The 15,930-nt window shown below is 35.8% G+C and overlaps 1 protein-coding gene across 4 annotated transcripts in view; it reads right to left on the bottom strand.

The window, feature by feature from the left end:
* LOC139131739 (phosphatidylinositol-3,5-bisphosphate 3-phosphatase MTMR8-like) overlaps positions 1-15,930 on the bottom strand; it is a 61,586-nt gene that overhangs the window by 13,844 nt on the left and 31,812 nt on the right. For all 4 annotated transcript variants that reach the window (XM_070697942.1, XM_070697941.1, XM_070697944.1 and 1 more), the window contains exons 5-7: positions 5,842-5,970; positions 4,155-4,289; positions 662-794 (exon numbers count right to left, since the gene is read on the bottom strand). In XM_070697942.1, coding sequence (XP_070554043.1) covers positions 662-794; positions 4,155-4,289; positions 5,842-5,970 — 397 coding nt within the window. The remainder of the gene's footprint in view (positions 1-661; positions 795-4,154; positions 4,290-5,841; positions 5,971-15,930) is intronic.

Here is a 15,930-nt window from a genome sequence, read left to right on the forward strand (position 1 = left end):
TTTAAAAGACAGTTCATTTCCTTCATAAACTTTACACAGTTTGTTATGAAAAGAATGTTTAAAAGTTAAAATTGGAGAGTTTTCTTAATGTCTTAATATCCCACCCAGTGCAAGTGAATTATCCCAGTGATTAGAACAACATAGAAGTGGGAGACAACAACAGTACTTAGTATTTCTTAATAGGAAGATTGCTCCTTTACGGAAAAGGCAAAACATATCGAAAACCAATGGTGCAAAAACCACACAAAGGTGAGGTCACTATATTTTGAGACAGTTAAGTTGCATCACACAATAGTGTTTTGATGTACAGCTCTATAGAAATTTTCGATCTCAAGGAAAATACAGGAATTCTTTGGAAATGAAGATAGACAAAATAAAACAAAATTCTTGAGATCATAGAGTGAAACTAGTAGCAGCATTTAAGAAGTCAACTCACAATTGCTTGTCAATGCTGATATGATACAATCCAGTATTCTTCTTACATTACTATGTAAAACTACATTTACAAACTATGGGACACAATCCCATACAACTTCGCCATGAACTCATCAGTCACTCAGTCAAAGATTAAAATAACTTATTCAGAACACAGCAAAACAGAATTCCAGAGAGGAAAAAACTGCCTAGATTTCCATTGCTGCCACAACCCCCATTGTTTTACCTTCTATAAGTTTTTGTAGACTGCTTCTCATGACGTGGATATTTTCAATGCCTAGGAACTGAAATTTGATATTGGTGTAGAAGTCTGTGCTTTCATAGCCTTTGCCTGCAGCTCGGTTGGCCATTGCGTTGATCTGAAACACAAAAATGAGTAGAAATTCATCAAAATATGAGACACATTTTGTATACAAAAATTTCTTGTAATAATATGGGCTGGGAAGAATATTTTCCTTACAGGAAAGAAAACAGTTGAGTTTGGCAGCTTATTACAAGGTGAGATATGTCCAATTGAAAGATTTTTGCACCTGCGTAATATCATATTGGCTGCATTTTGCAATAATTTGCCAGCAAATTACTTGTGCGTTCAACAGTCTCAAATGGAAGAAATCAGCATTCATGTATACATGGCAAAGGGGATGAACATATATCTACAAGTACCGGTAGCGGTACTTTGTCACATGTAAACATAAAAGAAGAGCTGAAAATAACTTTTAATATCTCAATCTTACTAAATACTCTGAGAGGCGATAGACAGATTACAGTGCACACTAAAGAATTATTTGTGGAAAGCAAGGAATCACACAATTGGAGTTCGGAATTACCAGATATTTCCCTGAGGACTAGTAATTCCCATAAGTGCTGTGAAACTTTCAATGTTTATGTGATCTCATCAGATATGATCATTTAATATTTCCTGAATAAAGATAAATTAATTTTGTTGGCAGTTAATGGTCCAAGGATAGCAAGAATCACTGCATCAACTTTGTAAAAGTCATTTTATAGTTTTTTTTACTTTGCAGTTGACGATAGAATTTAAGGTATGGGATTTAAGCAGAGTTTACTCTCTGATATACATGTGGGCAATATTATGGTAAGCCATATTTTAAAGGGCATGTAATTGTGGCTTTTTGATGATAGAATTAAAGGTACAGGAATCTCAACAAGGTATACACTTTGAAGTACATGTCATCAATATTAAGTCATGTTTTAAAGGCTAAAATTTATCGGTTTTGACAAGATTCTTATCTCATGAAACATAAAATATTTCCTCCTATTGCTACGTTATCATGTGAATTTTTAAAATTTCATTTTTAGTAATAAAAGTTTTTTCATTTTTTGGCCACCATTTCAGCTGACAGTTGTGTCATGTGGGGATTCTGTCATAATGATGGATGAGGCCATATTGACCAGTCATCAAATTGCTATTGATCTGAGAACATATGGCATAGCATGCGTCTGTGATGAATGAATCAAAGTTGGAAGCACTGTGTGGTTGACATAGGGTCTTGCAAACAACCTTTGATCCATAGAAGTGGCCACAAGAGGGCTAAAACCACCTGACACATGTTACAACTTAGGGGTATGAAGCCACTCAGGGGATAAAAAGATGAGCACAAGGGATATCAGCGTCCCTGTCATGTAACAGATGGAACTATCTGATATTTGATTGATGGTTGATATTAAAACAGCTTGCTAAATATCATCACATGTACATTCAATATATAATTTACCACACATCAATGCATCACATGTCGTGTGAGCTCCCAGGGGTAACAAGAAAAAGGGTGTTATTTAATAACCAGGATCATAATTTTGTAAATATAAAAGGTTAAAAATTTTGAGCACGTCACACACTTTTTAGACTGATATACGGTAGTCAGTCCGTAAGAATAAGTATGACAGAAGCATGTACGACAATGTGGAGGATTTGATGTGCATATTTTCCCATCATTTAAACTTCTACAGGATGAATTTATCACAACAAAAGAGTAACTATGTTGTTCAGTATCTTCAATTACATGTATGATTTTTTACTGTTCATCAACACATTATCAACATCATTATTGAGCTTCAGCGTCAAGGACACTGAAGCTCCTCAAGTGTGAGGCCAGTTGAAGTAGTTGGTTGTTGGTAAGCAGTAATTGACTTGGAGGCATGGGGTTGGGATACGGGATACACAAGATTTGAGTTAGATACATTTAATTGTATATACGGCATGATTCGGCTCATTAATATAAGTTGCTTACATTAACACCAATCTGTCCTGATGGAGTACGTGGCTGTTTATTATCAGGCGACTAGTAAAGTGAGTAAGCGCCATTTACTGCATTGGAATGCAGGTGAGCCACCGTAATTTCTCTGTCAGCACTCTAGTGAAAATTGCTTCATTGTGTTTTTCAACATTTACATTTGTAGTATACAAGTGAATTGCATTTCACATTGATCTGCTTGACCAGAAAATTAATCAGCCTTTTGCTGAAGTAGGTTTATATCTTCTTGTGTATATTGGCCAACTCTGAGACAATTAAGTAAATCTTTCTGTCGCATAATATCTGTCAGTTCATGCACTGTAAAGTACTCTTTCCAGAGGTTTATTGATAAAGGGCCATATCCCTGGTATAGATCTTTAAAAATCCATCCATCCAAGACAGGTTGGAGTTGCAACATATCACCTACAGAGACTATTGACACACCACCAAATATCTTTATTTCCTTTGATTTCTTGAAGACAGAGATTAATAAAATTACATAAACTTTTACCAACCATGCTAAATTCATCAATGATGACAACTGATAAATTAAAATATTTTGTTTGTAGAGTGTTTAATTTGTCAGTGTGTAATGGTTTATAACGAAAACCTTGACCTGCTGGTATTTTAAAAGCAGAATGAAATATAGCTGCAAAGCAGCGATGACCAGGTTTCGAGACATCTCGGTGCACAGGGGCAAAAGAAAAATCAATATGCTAAAAAGATGAAAGGCTACAGTAGTATTTGTGAAATCGAGCTCAAAGGTCATCGAGGTCATGTGACATTTTGTCAAATAAAATTGTATGCCATAGTTATCCCTATATACCAAAAATCAGACCTCTAGCTCTATTGGCTTGCCCAGAATTAGATATGTGCATAATTAATAAGGTACAGGATATGGCACCATAAGGGTCTCCCATCATACCAAATATGAAGGATGTAGCACTTGTGGTTACTGAGTTATGGACATCTGTGTATATTTGGGGTCAAAGGTCATCAAGGTCACGTGATATTTTGTCCAAAAAAATTGTATCCCATAGTTATCCCTACATACCAAAAATCAGACCTCTAGCTCTATTATTAAGCCCAGAATTATGTATGTGCATAATTAATGAGGTACAGGAAGTGGCTGGTCATGTGACATTTTGTCGAAAAACTTTGCTCCCATAGTTATCCCTATGTAACAAAAACACATTGAAGTTGATAGCCAGTTAATTGGCCCCAACATGCACCAGTTTATCACATGACACATGGACACACAGACGTAAGTTAATTGGCCAAATCTTGACAGAAGGAAGTAAAAGTTGACACCGCCATACTGGTTTTCAATTCTAATAGCTCCTCAGTATATAAAACTGAGGAGCTAATAATAGCTCCTCAGTATATAAAACTGAGGAGCTAATAAGACACATCATTGGTCTGTGACTTGGCAGCAGCAGTGGGATTTATTGAACACTGACATACCTTTGGTCTTGTATCTACTATGTACACAAAATTACTGTTAGGATTCGCCTTGACCACGGCTTGCAGCAATTGTTCATCTTCCATACATCTAGCACTGAACCCTGCCAGTGGTTGACTGCACCGCAATATTGCTGCCTGCAAGGGAACATGATATGCCAAAAATATTAAACTGTCTGTGCTGCATACACACTGACGATTAAGGTAGTACATGTCTGGAAATTGAAAATTTTATGGGTTTACTCAAACTTTCATAAAGAAATGCCATTCTACATTCATGATAAAATCAGGAGTCTTTATGCAAATTTATGAATTAGAAAAACAGATTGCCAAAACTTATCAGTACTTTGAATTCAAGATGGTCACTAAACAATATATATACTTTGTCATAAAAAATCAAAGTTTTCATTTTCAAAATGGCAAAACGGTGACAACTTCAGTTACTCAACGAGCTTGAAAATTAGTATACAAAAGCAGCACAACGACATAGTATTGTAAGATTTGGATTATCCCAAATGCTCATTCTAGTATAATACCATATAGGGAAAATGTCAACAAATTTTTGAATTCATTTCAAACCTCACAAATAATCATCATGCTATAAACAACAGGAACCCATGCATTCTCTATAACAGTAGTGTGAACTGTACAAATTTGTGCAGCTTATTGTGATACTTTGTTTCTCATAAAATTTATCCATTTTTTTTCCACAAAAATGCCATTGTTGATGTTCATTTAGTTGGAAAGACAAAGGTACGGGTATATCAAAATAATGGTTCCCGACTAGAAAGTCAACCAGTGCCTCATGGCCTATTTTGGTTGTATTTTCATAGCGGATCATACAATCTTTATTAAAAGCAAGTACTGTGCTTAGTTGATTCTAAGATGGCAGGGTGGCTGAGAGGAATGTGGTCTGAGTGCCTATGAACTTGGCCTTGGTCCGAATATTGCACTATGTATTTCAAAATTGAACATTCCTGGATGCCATAGTAATTCACACTATGATTGGCACAAATTTTGCAGGTAGGAAACTCAGTGCAAAGGTGAATTAATTTTGTTTTACTATTTGCTACATCAATGTATGTGACTTGATTGTATTGTAAACTGCACTGAGTTTCAGCAGTTTGAGTTAATTTCTTCTGTGATGAAGAGATTATACATGTGCATCATTCATTACATGCCTTATATATCGAATGTTGTGTACCACATTGGATTCAATGGTAATTTGTTGATGACATCATTGTCAATCATTTTAACCTGGCACAATTTTCAACTTCAAAACTGCAGGATTTAAGTCTGATTGAATTACATGTTTTACATAGGAAATACGGTTTTTAGAAAATTATGCAAAAAAAACTTTGATAAACCGCATAATAGTGATTTAAACATATCAATGGGCTGTTGGATGATGTGAAAATTGTTTTTTTTAATTTTCATCTTTCATGGAAATAAAGCATATCATTGTTATTTTCAAATAACCAAAAAGTTAAGAGAGGCATGTAATTAAAACATTATAGCCCAAACAAGGGACTATGCTACCCTAGGCTTGAGGCAGGAGACCATTTGCCCTCCTGGCATCACGCAAATGGTCACCTGCCCTCAGGCACATAGTCCCTTGTTAGGGCTATAATATATAACATCACACAAGCATCATATGCCAAACACACAAAAGCAACAATGTCACGCATACCCCATTGTCCCTGTGCAGATATGAGAGGGCCGGTAGTCTTCCTCTGCTTCTGAATTTTGAACTCCCAACGAGCATGTGCGTACTGACTGATGACGGTACATACAGTTTCCTTGGATACGTGTCACATATCTGCAATAAATGACAGGGGGAAAAAAACTCCATGACAAGGCAAATCCTAATTGAGTGTTTGCTGGCACAGAATGAAAAGTAAATGTCACTGCTAATATAAGATGCATACAAATTAGTTGTTTATCTATACGAGGCGTCTCTCATGAGATTTTCATAATTTTGCACATGTAGAGCTTAGGGATAATGCTTGCACACTATGCAAACAGCTACCCTCTTTCAATTATACAAAATTAGTAACAGCTTTTCTCACAGCTAGATTTATAATACTACTAAAAGCTTTCCTGAAAAGGGAGTTTACTGTGAAATGTAGTGTTATTTTGTATGGGACTGGGGCTTCCAGAGTGTTGATGTACCATCACCTCACTGATTTTTATCTATCTGCAGTACAGAAAGGAGATAACAAACCATCCAGCTCACAGAGACATTCAGTATACAGAGCAGGTACAGAGATGTTCAGTCTATAGAGTGGGAACAGGGACATTCAATCTACAGAGTGGCTATAGAGATGTTAATTCAACAGAGACGTCTTTGATCTCTGTGTGAATTAAGGAAAATGTTCATTGTGGCATGCCAAGGTTCCTGATTTTGCAAGGCTTCCAATTTGATGGGTTTCACTGGACCTCAAAATTACAATCATTGAAGGCTTCAATTCATTTCTGACTCATTGGTATGTAGCATACGTTGACAAATTGAAAGGCAATTACCAGTATTTGGCTATCTCTGGTACCATTAAAAGTGAACTACTTTCATATTCGATTGTGTCAAGCAATTCTTCAAATCTGTTGACGTAAGTACATTATAACCTCTACTACTACCATGCTTGGGCTGAAGTTGAAAGTAAAATGTGAATTCTATTACACTTCTACAGAAAATTTAAAAGCTTCTTATCCATGTTTATTTTTTCTGAATTTCTATATCCTTTGCGAGATAAGGTTTGAGAATGCTGTGCCATGCATGACATGGTCAAATACACAACTTGATTGCCTGATGATTTGCATCCTTCAATATTTTCCCAGTACTTCCATGGCAGATGGCAATGATAGGCCTGGATATATGTGTATTATGATACCATAAGAGGCTTTCATTGCACCGATAAAAGTGATGCCAGTACTTGATGTTGTCACTTTGATATACTGTACACCTTACACTCAGAGCAAACACATCCACTTTTCCATCAAGGCAGAGACTATACCAATGTACATACAGCCCTTGAAGAAATCCGGCATAGAATAATTGAAAGCACACACACAAAAATTTGTTGTTCACTGTGTGTTTCCGATTCCTAGAAGGTAATTCTGAATTCAATTCTGGTGCATGTAGGTTTGTAATTCAATTTTCATGAATGGAAAGAGCAAGGTAATCTAATTTACTTGCTCGGTGTCAGCTAATGTCACTCGTGAAACAAATTGAAAAGTTATTGAAAAAATGTGTTCCAGGCCTTTCCATGTACATTTATATTTTCCTGGAAGGATGCTATCCACCAGCTCTCAATTTTAATCAACTTTTTGTGTGTTCTACTTGTACAGCCAATGTATCAGAGTAAAGTCTTCAAATTAATATGGCTGAGTCTGACTCTGAGAGCATTTAAAACAATACAACACTTCATTGGAGAAGTTGAAAAGCTGAAGATCTTGCCCTATCAACACAACAGTCATTATCATTCTCGGTCTCATATTCAATTTCAGGTTTTTATGGACAGTACTAGGAACAAATATGAAAGAGAATGCTCTCATATTGCTGGGAACTTGCTCACAAAAATATCAATAATGAGGTCACTTGAGGAAATAATTATGCCCTGTGCAAGCTCCAAAATAATCCTGTTTTATCCATTGGTGCATGTTGGATATTAGTGATAATGGATAGGCCTTTTCTGTACCAACAAGTCCGACAAGTCTCGGATCCATCCATCATGGAAGGCACATTGAGGGGTAAAAGTTGAAAGACGTCAGTCTGTCATCATGCTCTTGTATGCCATTATGGTGGCCCTGCATTAAAAGCGTTTCACCGATGAACTTGAATTTAAAAAGAGTATATTTTCACAATACAGTACCTCCAAGTAACTTTTGCTAATTCATGAAACTCTGAGCAGGACACAATTTTGCCACACACTGCGTACATTCGTTCCAGTTGATTGCCTACACTGTATTTTTCATCCATTTCTTCTACATCTCCTTAAGCTGCCCAAAGGCTAGCTAAGGTACAGAAACTACTTTTCTGATCCAGTTGAGCTGATAATGCCGTGTTGGAAAATTAACTGGAGCAAACAACAAGGAAAGCCCTAGATTTTGTCACCTTTGCTGACGGGGAAAGCGACTTTGAATACAAATCATATCTGTCCGAGACTATTGCAACTCTATATTACCCTTACCTAGTACTAGTGTACCTAGAAAGGCATAATGCTATGACAAAAGCATTTTTCCTTTCATGAAAAAAGGGAGAATTTTCACACAAAGGTAAAGTCAGTTCACCTGTAATTGTATCTGTTGATTACAAATAACTTGCATGTAATAGTGTCAATACCTTAGTACACTCTAATATTTAGCATTGCAGTTCTAGGTCAAAAAATCACAACAGAAATATTGTAAATGCAGTGGACACATAGGCAAAATGTAGAAATCAACAGAAATGTGTTTTTCAAATTTGTATTTCATCTTTGAGAGAATTTAGTACATTCTAGATTGTATATCGATCAATTGTACATATGCAAGCTAGATGAGTATTACAGTCAATATTTGTTTTCATCTAACACGTGTGTTTTATTATATTTCTATCTTCAATAGATATGTCTGCATACCATTGTTAATCCAATATACAGACAATAGACTCGCTGGGGCGCAATGCTGCTTAGGATTAAATCTCTGCAAAACAATATCAGACATAGTGGTTGCAAATCCTGTGTGCCCAGCTACAATCATTAAAAGCCATAGCAAGGTATGTATTGATTCCACACACAGACAGAAAGTGCACTCCTTGAGACTCACATAAATAATCACCAGATAATACCTGTATTTCCTTGGGTAAACTCTGAATCACTCAAAATATCAGTGCTCAGGATTTCATATCACAAAGATTGACTTTACGGCTTAAGGGGTGAGACTGTGTTTATTTGAGGATGTCACAAATGGAAAATAAATACTCAAATGCTTTCCAAATATGTGCATCAATATGTATCGTCAATAAATCCCATTCATAAAAGCATCAAATCAATCTGCTCCTCACATCCTTGAAGTTTTTCCCTGCAGCAGTGTGGCCAATACGTACGTAGTCTGTTTATCTCGTTTTTGTAACAATGTCATGACATAACAACGTGAAACTCACTGTATATTTTCTGACTACAAATATTAATCATTGCAGCTACTGTGCATATAAAAGTCAAACTCAGTAATCACATAGCTTTCCCTTAGATGGTCATTCACCTTACCTTACGTATACTAAGCTGCTAAAATCAGCATATTTGAAGGGGCCTGTATCAGTACAATGCTCACAATACAAAGTGGGCAAAATATTGAGCATTTTTTCTCTGAAGAATCGTAAATTTATAGAAATTACTTTAAAATAAATGAACGGTCTATGACCAGTCTTGAAAAGGCTGTTTTTTAAGTCCTCTTTGACAGACATTTCAAATAAATGTATTTTATTGACTATGCACTCACTATACCAACACAACCTGTAATACATCTGTGATATACATTTTCTTTGCTTTCAAACGATCACCAGCTGTGCTGTCATGCTAGATGATGGGGTGATACAGGGTTAATGTCCTTCAAATCTGATGCAACACGCATACAATTGTGAAATGGGTAAATTATGAGTACCAGTACAATAGTAGTTGGAAACACAATTGTATACAGTCTTGTGCCATGTTTGCTAGCTATCTTATTCAATAGCACTGCAGATATTTAAACTGAGACTCTTAAAATACAACCCTGGTCCAGCCAGCTGTCAGGAAATTGCAACTTCGTTTTTGGGAGTTATTAATTCGTTTCAATAACTCACCCAGGTTTTCTAGTTTGGTGTTTTTTTCTGCTGTTCAAACTGGCTGTTTGTTAATTTATCTAACCCATCTAATTAGTCAGGATCACATTATAATAGCATTGAGGATGATATTACTTAGAGTACATACATAACCTGTGACAGTACAAACTTACTGTAGACTGATTGAATGCAAAATACACACTGAGCCTTTCCTTTAATATACTGCAATGTATTTCACATAAGTTGCAGAGGCTATTTTCTGCTGTGAGATTACGTACATATTAGACATCCATAAGAAATTTTGCCCTTGGATTGTGGTTATAATACGTTTCATGATTGATAATTGGAAAAGGCTAACATTGAAGCAGTGTCACGAAGTCAGAGAGACAAAACTGCGCCTTAAGGCAGATGGAAGATGAGGTCTATGTACCCATTACCAGTGCTTTGCAGAACAGAGATTACAAATTACAGGACATTTACAATGCACAGCCACAGGTCATTGCTGACAATAAGGAGAAGAGATGAAGACTGCAGGAGACTGAGTACATCCAAGCTTTAAAAATGTGAACACAATTCCAATCAAGTTTTATACTCTCGCTCTCATCTCTGACAAGAAGCATGGTAATAATTGTCCAAAAACACTGTACGAGTATCTCAGAGTTGAGGTACTCTGAACACATCAAGCAAATTTAGAATCACATATTCCTATCAAAAAGTAAAGTTAAAAACCTTGCGTCATCGTTGATGACACAGTCCCCACTTGTTAATGGGTACTTTGATTACAAGTCCTCAGAGAGGATAGAGTCCTCTTCATTAATTAGGTCTGTGATAAAAATACTTTGATACAGATGGCACTCAATGGCCAAGAATGAGTTCCATGGTGATGAAAACATAAAACCAATGTAGGCCACCATCCTAAAGTTCATAAAATGAGTCAACTAGGAATTAATCAACAGGGTGTTGCAAAAAATTTTTGCATACAATCCTAATACTCAATAGATTATCACTGGTACCATATTTCATGAAGTTTGATGCAGTATTTACAACAAACTATGAGATCAACATCTGTATCAAGTTTCATCAAATTTGACGTTGTATTAATTTGTGGCTATATCACTCTAATTAGGAAAGTTCATTACATATGCAATTACAAATTAATTAAAATGACACTGATAAATGTCTTTTTCAATGTTAAAGCAATGTGAGCTTAACATCTGTGCAAAGTTTCATGAAATTTGGTGCAGTATTTCTTGACATATCAGCCTACTTACAAAACTTCAATAATTGACATGTTACTGCTACATGACGTGAAACAAATTGACGAGCATATGTATGAAATAGGTCAATGTCCTTGTACCAACTTTGAATGATACTGGTGGAAATATGTCTGAGTTATGGCTCTGTACATTAGAAATTGTAACAAAATCACGCCATGCAGCGATATTTGATGTTACTGTTTAAAAAAATCAACATGTACCGTATATGTATTACATAAGTCAATGTCCATGTACCAACTTTGAATAGGATCAGTTGAGACTTGCCAGAGTTATGGCTCTCGACATGAAACAACCATAACAAAATTGCCATCATGTGGCCATATTTGACCACCTTGTGAAACCAATCGACATACATATGTATAAATAAGTCAATGTCCTTGTACCAACTTTGAATAAATTCGCTGGATACATGTCTGAGTTATGGTTCCGGACATGAAAAAATCGGGGAAAAAAATGGCCACACGGCAGCCATATTGGATTGTATCACAAAACAAATCAATGTGCATATGTATGACATAGGTCAATGTCCTTGCACTAAGTTTGAATAAAATTGGTGAATAAAATCGTACGTGTCCAAGGGACGTGAACAAATTGTAACAAAATGGGGGGCGACTTGCAGCGATTTCGAAGCTGTTATCCAATTGGTTGGCAGAATCTTACCGTTACAATTAAATAATACAAATAAACTCCCTAAGTTGCTGTGAATAGTGACAATCGACCAATCAGATATAACCTTGCAAACACGCTGCGAGTCAGCCGCAAAATGGCTGCCATGCAGCCATGTTGGATCATATCATGAAACAAATTGACGTACATATGTATGACATAGGTTCATGTCATTGTACAAACTTTGAATAAAATCGGTTGAGATATGCCTGAGTATCGTGGCTCTGTACATGAAAAAATCGTAACAAAATGGCCACACGGCAGCCATATTGGATCATATCACAAAACAAATTGACATGCATATCTATGACATTGGTCAATATCCTTGTACCAACTTTGAAAAAAATCGGTTGAAACATGTCTGAGTTACTGCTCTGTACATGACAAAATCATAATAAAATGGCTGCCTAGCGGCCATATTGGATCGTATCACAAAACAAATTGACGTGCATATGCATCACATAGGTCAATGTCCTTGTACCAACTTTGAATAAAATCGGTTGAGATATGTTTGAGTTATGGCTCTGTACATGAAAAAATTGTAACAAAATGGCCGCACGGCAGCCATATTGGATCGTATCACAAAACAAATTGACATGCATATCTATTACAGTGGTCAATATCCTTGTACCAACTTTGAAAAAAATCGGTTGAAACATGTCTGACTTATGGCTCTGTACATGAAAAAATCGTAATAAAATGGCCGCCTGGCGGCCATATTGGATCGTATCACAAACAAAGTGACGTGCATATCTATGACATTGGTCAATGTCCTTGTACCAACTTTGAATAAATTCAGTTGAAATATGTCTGAGTTATGGCTTTGTACATGAAAAAATCGTAATAAAATGGCCGCCTGGCAGCCATATTGGATCGTATCACAAAACAAATCGACATGCATATCTATGACATTGGTCAATGTCCTTGTACCAACTTTGAATAAAATCGGTTGAAACATGTCTGAGTTATGGCTTTGTACATGAAAAAATCGTAATAAAATGGCCGCCTGGCGGCCATATTGGATCGTATCACAAAGCAGATCGACGTGCATCTGTATGACATATGAAGTAATCCTTGTACCAAGTTTGAATGAAATCGCTCCAGGCATCTCTGAGATATCTGCGTGAACGGACGGACGCACGCACGCACGCACGGACGGACGCACGCACGCACGCACGGACATGACCAAACCTATAAGTCCTCCCGGACGGTGTCCGTGGGGACTAAAAACCTTGTGGGATGGATGAGTCTGTTATTGAGTGTGAGTCACATCCATGTAGGTTAATGTGTTGTATGCCAAGTACATGTATCATAGCAAATCATTTAATACCATTTGAGGAAGCGCTGAATAGTGAAATAATATATGGAGTTTTCTTTCATGATTTAACATTATTTAACATCATTTATCTGGGTTTGTCTTTTCCTTTCCGATCTTCCACGTAATATCAGTGGAGTGGACGTTCACAAAGCTTTAGTTCACTGTCAATTTTCCAAGAGATTGTATTCACAAATCATATGGTATAGATATGTGAGAAATTAAACTATCAGCAAGCACAGACATAAGCCCTAGGATAATGGTGATAAGATTATTGGATTATGTGACGACTTAAACAGCATAGGTTTAAAATTTTTCACTTTTCTGGAAACTATTGCATTAAATTTAACTGTAAGCTGACCAGTCATCTTTTATCAATACTGCTGCTCTAATAGACACATATATATCTTAGAAATGACTTATTCTAGAAAAATAATTTTTACAGAGACACATTTACATATAAATTGAGCATAAAATTGACGTGTCTAAATCCAGCTGTCGTGCAACATTTTCAAAGACTTCTCAGCATTTATTCCTTGAAAAATCATGAAATGAATTTCACTTCAATCTGTATCAAACACCACACTGACTGATTGATGATTCTTGGAAAAGAGGACAAATAGATTTGAAAGGGTAAGGATATTGACCACCACCGTTCATTTTCTTTGAGCTATCAATCAAATATTTGTCTGAAATTCACATTAAGTCCTCGTCAATCATCAGATCAATAGACACCTGCCAAAGTCTTTGAAACAACCTTGTCGACTAAACAATTGGGAAATCATTCCCATGTGGCAGGAAAAGTTTCCGGCTTACACAAGGTAGGTGAAGTAATTAACGGGGCTCTATTCATGCAATGGTTCTTACATCACTTCCTTTCAGAAAGTCTACAGTAATTCAAATCAATGAGAAGCATACATATATCTGTCAGCTGCACATGTAATTGAAGTATGTAAAGCCTGCCAAAAGAGTGGACAATATGACTTCATTAACGACTCCTGAAATACCTTTACATCAAGGTGATACCTCGTCAAATACATTAGCCCTGTACATTTGATTGATGATCATTGTTGAAGGCAACATCTGCATTTGCATTTTCTATTGAATCAAAAAGCTATTTATGGTTGTTCAAGATGACAGAAACATATATATATATATATATATATATATATATATATATATATATATATATATATATATATATATATATATATATATATATATTATATATATATATATATATATATATATATATATATAGATAGATAGATAGATAGATAGATAGATGGTAAAAATTGTTACCAAGTAGAAAACAGGACTTGAATGTTACTCAGAGTTTCACGCTACATGTGTCATCTGTAGCGATCATCCGACGATCATCATCTGATGATCGCCACAGAAGGCATATGTAGCATGAAAGTAAGTCCTGTTTTCTACTAGTTATCAATTTTTACCGTTAAAATTGCTCTGCCACACACTGAACAAATTCCCAACCAACATAATCCTAGGGGGTCTAGTTGCTTTAAATATCTACTGGAAGGCCACCTAGGAAACCGGACTGTTTTCATGAGAATGATTACATCTAATGTTGTTCTTCAGGTGTGTAATAATTTTTTATCTTCATGAGAAATGTACCCGTACTTTGCTCATTGCTACTCTTACACACATACCGGTAGACATGTAGCTGTCACCATCATTGTTCTTTTATGTGTTGACATTTTTTGGGGCATGAAACCCAGCACAAGGGTCGAATGAACCAAAAAAAATAATATTTACGATAATTACAGCTCTAGCATGATAATTAAATATAACAGTTGTTACTACATGTATACTTTCACTTAACAGATACACATTAAAGTACCATTTTAGCATTCACTCCTGATGAAACATGCAAAATTCTCTGATGTTTTCTTTCGCTCGAATCTGAGGATGTGTGACATTGGTGCCACATGGTAAAACACGACTTTTCAATCAAAACATGCATAAGTACGCACTGGTGTCAAAGTGTCTTTTTGTAAAGGAAGGAGCTCTCATACAAGAACTGTGGAATTATTTATGAAGATCTTTTAAAGAAATCCTGCTGCATTTCCATAGCAATGAACAAGTACTTTTTCATTATTCTAACTGGAACTAATAATAGTTTTAGCAAATCCTAGTGAATATATCATCTGTGTTCTACTATGGTTGAAAGACCAAAAATTAAAACAAAGAGCTTTTATTGGAACTCATGTGGTGATTTTCAGAAAATGATTTTCACAGATCTTGGAATCATGGCAGAAATTGCTGTCTATATGAATGTTTGATGCTTTTCAGTTCCATGAAATCAGCGTTCTTTGAAGATTTGACTCAAAGCTGTTATTAGAATTGTCCATCATATCCCAACTCTGATGAAAAAAGAATGAGACACATCGCAGACATAATGTATCATATTTTCCCCTGTCACCAGTACTGCAGACGGATTTATGACATTTATAAAATTACCCTGGAGATTTTTACTCTGTGCGGGGAGACACTTATTAAAATTAACCTGGAGATTTTTACTCTGTCTGGGGGAGATACTTATTAACTGATAATTCTGAGCTAATAGTCTTGAAATGAACTCTCAAAGAAATGCCATTAATTGTTCAGCACACTGCAATTTCTCTTGGTGCTTGGGAAAAAACTGTTTTCATTATTTACCTATTTTATAATGAATTTTTCAATACTATATCTCAATATTGATGTGCA

This window comes from Ptychodera flava, chromosome 4 (assembly GCF_041260155.1).
Source record: "Ptychodera flava strain L36383 chromosome 4, AS_Pfla_20210202, whole genome shotgun sequence".
Classification (NCBI taxonomy): Eukaryota; Metazoa; Hemichordata; class Enteropneusta; family Ptychoderidae; genus Ptychodera; species Ptychodera flava.